At 40.7% G+C, this 12301-nt stretch overlaps 1 protein-coding gene across 1 annotated transcript in view; it reads left to right on the plus strand.

Moving 5' to 3' along the window:
* The first annotated feature begins 9641 nt into the window (after positions 1–9641).
* UBE2G1 (ubiquitin conjugating enzyme E2 G1) overlaps positions 9642–12301 on the plus strand; it is a 41066-nt gene continuing 38406 nt past the window's right edge. The window contains exon 1 of the mRNA XM_027767169.1: positions 9642–9684. Within this exon, the coding sequence (XP_027622970.1) occupies positions 9642–9684 (43 nt within the window). The remainder of the gene's footprint in view (positions 9685–12301) is intronic.

Raw genomic sequence — 12301 nt, forward strand, 5'->3', positions numbered from 1 at the left:
CACTTTCTGTCTCTAGGTCTCTCTATAGCGAAAACCTCTCAAAAAAAAAAAAAAAGTAGTACTAAATTTGAGTAAGAATATGCACATATTCTTGCTTACCTTGGATCTTTTCCTTTTTTTCCCCCTTTTAACCACATAATGTGTTTTGTTGTTGTTGTTGTTAGTCCTATTTTTACAGTATCAAGATATACATACATATACACACACACATATATATAATATACTTTTTAAATATAGTATATGTATTAGATAAAATAATTTATTAGGTTGTTGGGGGAAAGACATGACATATTTTTCTGATTTCCAATCCAAAATGCATTATGACTCTCCTGACAACCCTGAGAGAGAGAACACACACATGTGTCTGAGTGAATGCACGTAGGCACATGTGAATGAGTGCTTACACCTATTCACAGTTGTTTTGTTTTATTTAGATGTTTACATGGCATCACAACTACGTCAGTCTTTTCATTTGCATTTTTCTATTACAGAGTTCCTTTATTTTGACACATTTTCCAGCAACTGTCTCAAGAAGTACCCTTTCTTTTTTTAAAAAAGAGAGATTTTTTTTGCTATAGGGTGCGTGCACTTGCTGAAGAGACAAACAGAAAGTAAGAAATCACCCTGGGGCGGGGGGATGGCCACACTGCAATCCCTTCTCTTCCATTCTTTTCTCAGGATTTTGGGCATGGGCATACATGCACTTGATGTGAATTTCAAGCCGCCAGATTTGGGGCGCAAGCTGTGATTGGCCATGTGGAGTCCAGTGAGGAAACCATTATGCCATCTGTTTGTTCCACACCCTTCCCTTTTTTTTTTTTCCTGCCTTAGGGCATGTGCAGTCACCAGGAGGAGACAAACTGCTGTGTCCGGTACAGCTAAACCAATATGTGCCTGAGGGGGTGCTGCCATGAATTAGAGAATAAATGTAAAAATAAACACACGAAACATACAAGTCGAGGAAAACAGGGTTCAGGTGGTCCTGACGCCTCTGATGGAGGCAGCCATGGCCTTGGACTTTATTCTTTTAAAGGGCAGGAATAAAAGGGCGGAGCGGGGAGAATGCAAGCCCAGTTGTTTTCAGATGTTAATCAGCTGAAGATTCAAAGACACCTGGCGCCATGTAGTCCTATATAACTTTTCTCTAATATTCTTTGGCCAATCTAATGAACACATGTGGCTTCCTTTAACCTGATACTGCTCTGCAGTTTCAGAAACACAGGTAGCTAGGATATTCACATGCTGATAGTGTTTATTCCCTCCAAATGACTGTCCATGGAACCATGTTTCTGCATATGTCTAAAGGTCACCATGTTTGCTCAGATAGGCTGCTTTCTACACAGATAGACCTACACAGTGAGAGAGAAAGTGAGAAATCATCCCCCAAGGCTAATGGCCACACTTCAATTCCTTCTTCTCCAGTCTCCTCCCAGGATCTTGTGTGCACATGTGCCCAGCATGATTTTAAAGCCACTGGTCCAGAACTTGATCCGTGGTTGCCCATGTCGGCGTCCAACAATGTAAAGTCCACCATCTACTGGTCCCCCTTCCCTTCTTAAGCCTTTAGGTTCACAGTACTTGGGATGCTTATTGCTGTCCTACTTTGACCTCTTAGGGTTTCTCACTTTTTTCTTAAATAAAAGAATTATTTAATTTTATTTGTTATTGGTATCTTTCAGTTTGATTGACCAGAGACAGAGCAAGAAGGAAAGTGAGAAAGCAAGCCACCAGGTCCAGGACTCGAACTGTGGTCAGCCATGTGCGAATCCTGCACCCTAACCATCATACCACCTGCTGGCTCCAGGGTTTCTCATTTTTGTGTCATGTTTTCCTTAAGAATTTTTTAGTTATTTATGTCACTGGTACCTGTGTTGAGTATAGCGAAGAAATATGAAGATAACCTGATTCCACCTACCACTTATATTTGACTTGCTTTTTATTTTCCCTTTCCTGGATACTCATGATACTGTTTAAAGTTTAGGACCTCGTTTGACAGATGTTCATTTTGTATCACTGTTTTTCTGGGTTTGTGGAATATGTTTGCATTGCCACTAAGCTACAGGGCAGCCCCCGAAAGAACTGGTTTGTTCTTGAGATTCTAAATAATATTGGCACCTTCTTTCCTATCCTGTAGTCTGACAAACAATTTTAAAAGAAGAAAACATTTATCGTACCCCAGGATAGGTTAAATGTTTTTTGCATATGCAGTATCTTCTATCTGTTTTGCAGTACCATCATGAGTTTTCCTGTACTGACAAAGAAAATGAGACTCAAAAATGACTTAAGTTGACAAGGCTACCAAGAGAGTTTAGATTCTAAATGCAGGACTGACTGGATATACTCTGCCAAAACCTATGGTCCAAATGTTGTGTCGTAAAATGAAATTCAGGGGTTTCCACATATTTTTTTTAAAATCTAATTTATTTTTAAAATATAGGTGAGATCAAAGTAGGTTGAAGTTTATATAAAAATACAGTGTAGTGGGACCCACATTTAGCATAATGGCTTTGTCCCAGGACTTCCATGTAGTGAACCACGGTTCGAGTCCCGGACCTGGTGGCTTAAACTCACACCAGGCGTGTGTGCATGCATGCCCAAGATCCCGAGAGGAGAATGGAGGGGAAGGGATTGCATCATGGCCATCCCCCCTTGGGGGGGTGATTTCTTGCTTTCTGTCTCTCTGTCTCGCTCTGTCTTTCTGGTGAGCGCACGTGCCCTATAGCAAAAACCTCTCCCAAAATGTATGTGTGTATGTATGTGTGTGTGTGTGTGTGTGTGTGTGTATTGTAGTGTTAGGGCATTTAGGAATTCCTTCTGCAGCAAATCTTGGCAGGAGGTATGCTGATGCCACTGTATTTAATTTAAGCACAAGGCAAGCTATGGTCTATTAAAAAATAATATTTAAGCACAAGCAACAACATAGTTGGGGCTGAATATTTATGAATTCACAGTATACCTTCAGTATTTGAAGAGAGCATAAACTGTGTGAAATAATGCAGGTAACAATTTTTAATTAATTAATATCATTACCAGGATATCCATGTTGTTTAGAAACGTGGTCCAGAATTCTGCCAAGCAAATCCTTTTGGAAGCATGTTGGCAAAAACATTTGCAGCACAGGATTTCTGGTCTGTTTTGCCTGTCTGCTCCTTACTTTTTAAAAATTAAAATGTTGAGTTTTTGCTCTGTCATGGTCCGTCCTCCTGCCTCAGCCTCTCCACTAGCTGGGACTGCAGCTCTGTGGGCTTCCACGTGGCCACAGCCTGCAGAGCAGCATCGTCTTACTAGTGTGAGCTGCTACAGCTGGGCCTGTATGTCTTCTGTTTTTGAAGTGTGGTGAAGGAGATTCGTCTGATTCAAAATGTTTTTTGATTATGAAGTCTCTAGCTCTAGCCCATGTCATGGTGTAAAGAAAAAGAAATTCTAATTTTGAGCAAACTTTTAAAAGTTTACCTGAAACTTGTGAAGGTGATTAAATGGATGCATCTTAAAATCTGTAAAGGAAATACAATAAAACCCTGCAATTGTTCTCTGCTCCATTACCTTTTTTCAGTATTGATTAATTAATGGGAGGCTGAAGGAAAGTTAAGTTTTCTCAGTCTACTTGGTGACTATGTTTGTGGCAGCTTACATGTTTTAAGGTAACTAGCAAGGTACTTTGACTAACCATTTCAATACTTAGGAATAATTAGATAATGTTTGGATAAAAGTTGTTATTACCTGTGATTTCAAAAGTTTAAAGTGAAGCTCCTATAAAAATAGTCACTTGACAGAAATGCACCTTGTAGCCAGCAGTGTGTCACATAAATGAACCTGACAGGAACAAACATTCCCTGGAGCAGGAGACCTCAACAACTCAGACACAAGGAAGTCAGTGCTAGGCTATAAATTTCAGTTTGTTTTTTGCTCTGTAGCTTTTAAAATTAGTCACTGATTGGTCTAGGCAAAGTATATTTACAGTTATATTAGCTTATTTCCTTAGTAGTCAGGTATAAAATGACGTATAGTTGGGTCTTTGTTGATATTCTGAAATCTTAGGTTGAAAGTTAATCTTCACAGAATGATTGACAGAATACTGAAAACAGTTTATGCTAAACTTCCTCTAAGTTTTTAAAAAACTGTTGGAACAGTTTAAACATATAATGGTGAGCAGACTTTATTTATTTATTTATTTATTTATTTATTTATTTTATGAAGAGGTTTTTGCTATAGGGCATTTGTGCTTGCCAGAAAGACAAAGATAGAGAAACAGAAAGTAAGAAATCACCCCCCATGGGGGATGGCCACACCACAATCCCTTCTCCTCCATTCTCCTCTTGGGATCTTGGGCACACACGCCTGGCGTGAGTTTAAGCCACCAGGTCTGGGACTCGAACCACGGTCAACTACATGGGAGTCCAGTGACATAGCCATTATGCCAACTGCTGGTCCCCCAAATTGGTTTTTGTTTTATTTTCAGTTTGCTAGAGGATGTGTGACTTCACCAGAAACAAAGGGAAAGTGAGAACGTACCCCCCTTCCCATGGGACACAGCCATACTACAGTTCCCTCTCTATTTCTCCCTCCTTTTTGGGGTTTTGGGCACACAGGCACAAGCACCCAGTCTGTTTTTCAAGCTGTTGGGTCCAGGACTTGCCCTGTGGTTGGCCATGTGGCATCCAGCCCCCCTAACCACCATACCTCAGGCTTGCCTGATAGATATGTTTAATGAGTATCCATGTATTCACCTAGTGTCAGCAGTTAGAGGAAACCTGATCTCGGCTCTCTGTGTTATAATTGTGAAGCACATCCCAAATATGGTAGTTTGTCTGCAAATGTTTTACTGTGGATCTTTAGAAAATGGAAGGTTAAACATAACACAATACCATTATCCCACTTTAAAGCATAAACAATTTTGGGGCCAGCAGATAGAATAGTGATTACATTGCTGGACTCCCACGTGGTTGACCAGGGTTCACGTAGGTTCAAGTCCTTAACCCGGTGGCTTGAATATCATACTGGGGATGTATGCCCAAGATCCCAGAAGAAGAATGGAGAAGGGACTGCAGCATGACCATCCCCCTTTGGGGCTGATTTTTCACTTTCCCTCTCATTGTCTGTGTCTTTCTCTGCCAAGTGGATGTGCTTTATGACAAAAACCTCTTAAGAAAGAATATGTTAACTACAATTTTTAAAAAATCTAATATTGGGGCCGGCAGATGGCGTGGTGGTTAAAGGCGCTGGATTCCCACATGGCTGACCATGGTTCGGATCCTGGACCTGGTGGCTTGCTTTCGTGCTTTCCCTTTCTGTCTCTGCCTCTGTCTGATCAAGAATTAAATAAATAAATGAAATAATAATAATAATAACAAATAGAAATAAACAAATAATTCTTTTTAAAAAATCTAATATTTTAGTCAGTCTCCAGTTTTTCGTTTGTGTCATTATTTTACTATTTTTTAAAAAATATTTCATTTATTTATTTAATTCTAACATTTGTCATTATTATTCTTTAATTTGACCAGATAGAGACAGAGAGAGAGAGAAAGAGAAAGGGAGAAAGCAAACCGCCAGGTCCAGGACTCGAAACTGGTTCGATCATGTAGTAGTCCAGTGCCTCTATCCACCACGCCACTGCTGGCCCCTCTTTTACTATTTTTTTTTAAAGAGGGGTTTTTGCTATAGGGCATGTGCACTCGCCAGAGAGACAGAGGCAGACAGAAAGCAAGAAGGCACCCCCAGGGGGGATGGCTGCGCTGCAGTCCCTTCTCTTCCATTCTTCTCTTGGGATTGGGCACACTTGCACATGCCTGGCTTGAGATTTAAGCCACCAGGTCCAAGACTCGAATCATGGTCAGCAATGTAACCACTATACCATATGGTGGTGTTCTCCATTTGTGTCGTCATTTTTTAAAAATATTTTTTTATAATTTAACTTTATTTTACTATTATTATTATTTTAAATATTTATTTAATTTTATTCATCTATTCACTTATTTTTTTACTTTGACCAGAGAGACACAGAGAAAGGGGGGGAGGGGGGAAGTGAGAAAGCAAGCCACCAGGTCTGGGACTCAAACCATGGTTAGCCATGTGGAAGTGTCCAGCACCTTAACCACCAGGCTACCTGCTGGTCCCTATTTTACTATTATTATTTTAATTTGACCAGAGAAGAGACACAGAATGAGAGAGCGAGAGAAAGTGAGAAAACAAGCTACCAGGTCTGGGGCTTGAACTGCTTAGGGCCACGTGGCAGTCCAGTTCCCCAACCTGCTGGCATTATTGTGTCATTATTTTAATCTTTTAATTTAGTTCTCTGTTTTGTTTCTTTAATAGTACTCAGGGACTTCAAAAAGTTCCCAGGAAAAAAATGAAATTAAAGGAATAATTCATTTTGGTGGAAATAATTTTGAGATCCATGCATAATTTTAAAAAATAGTATTTTCATGAACTTTTTGAAGATATCCTTGTATTTGCTGAAACTTCTTGGTTTTGTCTTTTAAAATTTCTGGCAGTATTTTTTGGTAATGGTTTCCCAGGAACAAACTTAAACATGTTTCTTTTTTTGTAAGTTGGCAGTCATATCTGGAGGCATGAACAAGTTTGAGTTTGTGAGGTGAATTTCTTTAGTGGTAGCTTGTTCCTTTATCAGGAGATACATAATAACTGGTGGTTGTGGTGGTTTTACTTTTAAAGAGAGTCTTGATTCTTCTGCCTGAGTAGCCTAGCTGGGGCCACAGGTGCATGTTCACCACTATCACCAGCTCTGTGGGACAAGGACACAGTTGTCCAGGCCAGTTTCAGGTGTGCTGTCTGAGTAGCACGTGCCAACATGCCTGGCTTTTGAGGGTGAGCCAGGAATCAAACAGGCCTCAGTCTGCTAAGTAGCAATATCCTCCAAGTGGGTTGGTCCCCTTTTTTATGATCTGTAGTTCACATCCTGTTAGTCTTTCATCCATTGACTTAAAGTAGTTGTTAACAGTCATTATGTAGAAGTAATCATTTGGAGGCCAGCAGGTGGCATGGTGGTTGAGAGGCTCTGGACTCCACATGGCCGACCATAGTTTGAGTACCAGACCTGACAGCTCACGTTCTCATTTTCTCTCTCTCCTTTTCTGTCCCTCTAGTAAGCACATGTGCACTACAGCTAATTAAAAATAATACTAATAAATTGAGGCTGGCAGGTGACATGGATAAAGGCTCTGAACTCCCACATGGCCAACCAAAAAAAGTCCCGAACATGGCAACTTTCCTTTCTCTCCCTCTCTGTCTCTCTTTGATCAAATTAAAAAATAAAAATAACAAATGGAACTAAGTAAATAAAATAAGGACCAGCAGTTGGCGTAATGACCATGTCACTGGACTCCCATGTAGTCGACCATGGTTCGAGTCCTGGACCCAGTGGCTCAAACTCACGCCGGGCACATGTGCATGTGTGCCCAGGATCTCAAGAGGAGAATGGAGGAGAAGGGATTGCAGTGTGACCTTTCCCCCTGGGGGGTGATTTCTCGCTTTCTGTCTGTCTCTCTCTGGCAAGTGCACACGCCGTATAGCAAAAAACTTTCCAAAATGATGATAATAATAATAATGATAATAATAATAATTCTTTTAAAGAAAAAAGTAATATTTTGTTGCAGATTGCAAAAGAAATATTAGCTATTCAGTTATCTGGAAAAGTCTTGAAAGATGAATTCTTAATTCATTCCCCCTAACCTCTGAATAAGCTGGTTTACAGCATCTTCTTCTAAATGCAACCATTAAGATTTTTTGTTGTTGTTGTTGTTGTTGGCTTTGTATCATGAAGTTAAGGATTTTAACATAGTCAAGGGGTGTATGTGTGTGTGTGTGTGTAACTATTTATTTGTTTATTTCACAGTTCTTGCTATTACTGTTTTCCTTCCTCAGTTTGCATGAGTAGCTGGGATTACAGTGCATGCCATTGTGTCCAGTCTTCAGGTCAAAATGTGAATTGGGGGGAACCAGCAGTTAGCGTAATGGCTACATCGCTGGACTCCCACGTAGTCGACCGCGGTTTGCGTCCCGGACCTGGTGGCTTAAAATCCACGCCGGGCACGTGTGCGTGCCCAAGATCCCTAGAGGAGAATGGAGGAGAAGGGATTGCGGTGTGGTCATCCTCCCTGGGGGAGTGATTTCTCGCTTTCTGTCTCTATGTCTCTGTCTGGCGAGCGCATGAGCCCTATAGTAAAAAGCTCTCAAAAAAAAAAAAAATCTTAAAAAAAAAAAAAGAAATGTGAATTGGGCCCGACCCTCCCATGTGGTCTCAGTCCAGTAGCATAGCTTCTCAGTAGTGCGTGACATAGCCTCAGCCTGCTTGTCTTTTTTTTTTTTTTTTTTTTTTTGTGAAATGGGATGGAGGGACGAATATTCTTTTGACAGGGCATCCCTGTGGTGTGCTCCTTCTGCTCCAGCTCCCATTTGAGTTGTTTCTATTGGGTTTTCTGAATAATGCTGCGATAAACATTTGCATACAACCTCCTGTACATACATTTTCTCATACCTTGGGTGTATACCCAAGAGTGCAATTACTGGGCTATGTGGTAACTCTATCTTTTTGAGGGATTGTGTGTATGTCATTTTTTACTTTTTCTTTAACCCCCACATCACCAAGTTTGATTGGTTGATTTTTACCTCTTGAATATGCCTGTTCTTATTCATTATTTCTATTACCATATACTTGAGGTAGATTCACTTTCTAGGATTATTGTGGTAGCTTCCTTTTTATTTTCTCCATCCTCACATGGTTTTATTTATGTTCTTTTCCATACCCTGCAAGTTTGCTTTTTGGAAATGTAGATCTCATGAAGTCAATCCATTTTTTTTTTCTTTGTTAAGAAAAAAATGAAGGATAGGTCCGTGTAAAGTTCATCTCTAAATAAAGTCCAAAGTTAGATGGCTTTGCAAAGGCCCTTAGCTGATCAACTTCTGGCAGTCAGCCACCCCCTCACCTATGTTCTAATCAAAAGGTGATCTCCACATTCGGAGGTTTTATACATGCTTCTCTATCTAAACCTTGTATCCTCTTTTTTTTTTTTTTTTGGAGAGGTTTTCGCCATAGGGCGCGTGCGCTCGCCAGACAGACAGAGAGAGACATAGAGACAGAAAGCGAGGAATCACCCCCCAGAGGGGATGGTCACACTGCAATCCCTTCTCCTCCATTCTCCTCTTGGGATCTTGGGCACGCACGCACACGCACCCGGCGTGAGTTTTAAGCTACCGGGTCCGAGACGTGAACCACGGTCGACTATGTGGGAGTACAGCACCATAGCCATTTTGCTAACTGCTGGTTCTAGACCTTGTATCCTCTTAATCAAATCCTTTGTCTTCTTTTCCTTTTGTAATTCTTCTCTGCTTCATGATTATGTTATGTTCCCTTTCTTTTTGTACTCCCCAAATTCCTGTACTGCGGTTAGAGCATTTACTACATATTTGCAATAGCCTGTTTATGTCTCTGGGAATCAGGAGATGATGACAGTCAAGTGCCAGATGATACAGTATAGACTGAAAGTATAATTAGTAGAATTGAGTAGAAATGAGAAGATTATTTGGTAAATTATTGGGTCTTTGGAAAAGTTGTGACATCTTTTTCTATATGCAAAAATGCATCATGATTTTTCTGTTTACCCACTATTTATGAAGGCCTCATGGAAGGGGATAGACTTGAACTGGATCTTGGAGGAAGCATAGGTGAGGTGCGGTCATGATCTACTATTATAGGTGTGATAAATCTATTAAGTATTCAAGGTCTAGTCCTAGGAGGATCCATGCTTGGGGCAAAAGTCATGACAAAAATGAAAGGTTGGACATTCTTCAGCATTCCTTTGTAAATACATACATGGAAGAAGTAGTGGACACAATCATTCCCATAGAAGAAAAAATGTACAAGGAATTCGAAAAATTTAGGATGTTGTGAGAAGAATGAGCATGGATACATAGTTTATGTAAGTGTAAGGAAATTTTCAAGGGTAATTTTGAGCATATATGCTAATTGCAGAGTTTACGTGTCCAAACTTCCTCTAGATTTCTGATGGAGAATACATGTAGTAACTAGGTGGTTTCTGGGCGGAAATTATAGAATCTTCCACAGGACTTCTCTGTGTAGTGTTGGAGAAAGTAGTCTGAGTAATATTATAGTGTTCATGTAGGAAAAGGTTGGAAGTGAGATAACTCAGTCTAGAAAATAACTGCCTGGGTTTGCCTGTGCTCCACTCTGCCCTCAGTTAGCAGGAAAGTGGGACCTTCCGTTCTTGGCTGGTATATCTGCAGCATACTTGACACAGTACACGTATGTATGCATAAGGAAAAGAAGACTGAAGTGCAGACTTTGCATTTTCGATAGCTTTAAAAAATACCTTCGATCAGTTATTTGAAAGTAAAAATGTGTATCTTGTGTTTTTAGACACAGTACTGGATTTAACTGTTTATAAAAGTCTACATTGCCTGTGTGGCAAAAATATTAGTCTTATAGAAATCTCCCCTCAGATTTCAAAAGAAGCTCTCCGTGTTTAAATATAAACTGTCACAGTTGGCTTTCTCCACATTTCACTGGCATGTTGAAGTGTTAAATCCTAGTTGTTGAAATAACCTCATCTCTGATTCCTCAAAAAATATCTTTGTTCCAAAGACACTTTGTGCAGTCTTTTATGTCACTCGGAGTTGTATTATACTTCTTTACATCATTTAATTGAGCTTCCTGAGAATGATGGGAAGTATTACAATATATACGAGAAATATAAAGCTGTTCTGATTGCCAGGAAGTCCTGTCTGAACTGCTTTCCTTTGCACACGCTTTGTCCCACTTTTTAATTTAAGCCAGTCAGCACTCACTGGCAGGTAAAACAATTGATAATTTTGTTGATGATTGATTGAAAGGAAATATTTTGATATGGTGATGGCTTCACAGGTTATAGGTAAATCAGTATTTACCAGATTGTGTAATTTAAGTACGTGCACTTTACGGAATCTCAATTATACCTCATTAAAACTGTTTTCAAAATCCTCATGTGATCTGTCCATCGTCAGTAGGTCATTGCTTAATAAAACTCCATGTCTCTGAAACCACGCAGGCTCTGTACTGCTCCTTACCTGCTCCTCTGAGGTCTTCTCTTGGCTTGTGTGCCTTCACCTCACTCATTCCTTGATTCTGTTCTTGACCTTACCCACATCATTCTTTCTTCATGCCAGAGCACTCTTTAAAAGAGAAAAACCTTGGCAGATGGCATAATGGTCACGTTGCAGTACTCCTGTGTAGTCAACTGCAGTTCGAATCCCAGACTCTGTGACTTGAACTCATGCCAGTCATGTGTTGCCTGGATACCCAAAATCCTGAGGGGAAAATGGAGAAGGGATTGCGGGGTGGCCATCTCCCCTGGGGAGTGATTTCTTACTTTTTGACTCTCTGACAAGCTCATGAGCCCTATATCAAAAATCTTTAAAAAAAAAAAAAAAAAAAAAGGAGGCGGAGAGAGAGAGAGAGATAGAAAACAACCTCATTGTTCTGCAGCCACTTCTGTAGTCTCTGACTGCTAAGCCACTTCGGTGTGCTGGGAGCTGTGGCTGGTAGAGAGGTCAACACACATAGGCAGGACAGATGAGAACTCTGCTGCCTCTGTGCTCAGACTATTAGCTCACTTAGGAACACCGTGTGTAGTGGTGTCCTCCAGACTGTGGAGGAATGTCAAGTAGGTATACAAATATTAATGTAAGTAAAAAGTTGGCTATATTCAGTAAATCCCAATAAGAGGTTTCCTAAAGCGTTCCCTGAATTTAGATGACAGTATAAGAATTACTGATCTTTGTTTTGTTTGTTTGTTTTTTGAGAGGATTTTGCTATAGGGTACGTGCACTCGCCAGAAAGGCAGAAAACAATAGCCACGCTACAGTCCCTTCTCCATTCTCCTCTTGGGATCCTCTTGAGCATGCACACACCACGCGCCCTGCGTGAATTTAAGCCACCAGGTCTGGGACTCGAACTGTGGTCGACTACATGGGAGTCCAGCGACATAGCCATTAAGCCAGCTGCTGGTCCTGACTGAGCTTTGTTTTTAAAGTTTGTTTATTTCACACATGAGGAGGAGGGAGGGGTAGAGACAGATGTCCTTAACAGGGTCTCTATGCTGCAAGCTGCCCCCAGTCTCACCTAGCCTGGTTCAGGGGCATGGCACACATCTGGCATTGCACAGGGAGACCTGGACACCAACCTGGGACCCTCTCACATGGTCCAGCATCACAAACGTTGTGTTGATACTCTGCCACCATCTGATCCCAGAATTATCAGTCTTGATTTGATTTCCGGTGCCCTCTG

The sequence above is a fragment of the Tupaia chinensis genome, unplaced genomic scaffold, assembly GCF_000334495.1.
Source record: "Tupaia chinensis unplaced genomic scaffold, TupChi_1.0 Scaffold143973_1, whole genome shotgun sequence".
Taxonomy (NCBI): Eukaryota; Metazoa; Chordata; class Mammalia; order Scandentia; family Tupaiidae; genus Tupaia; species Tupaia belangeri.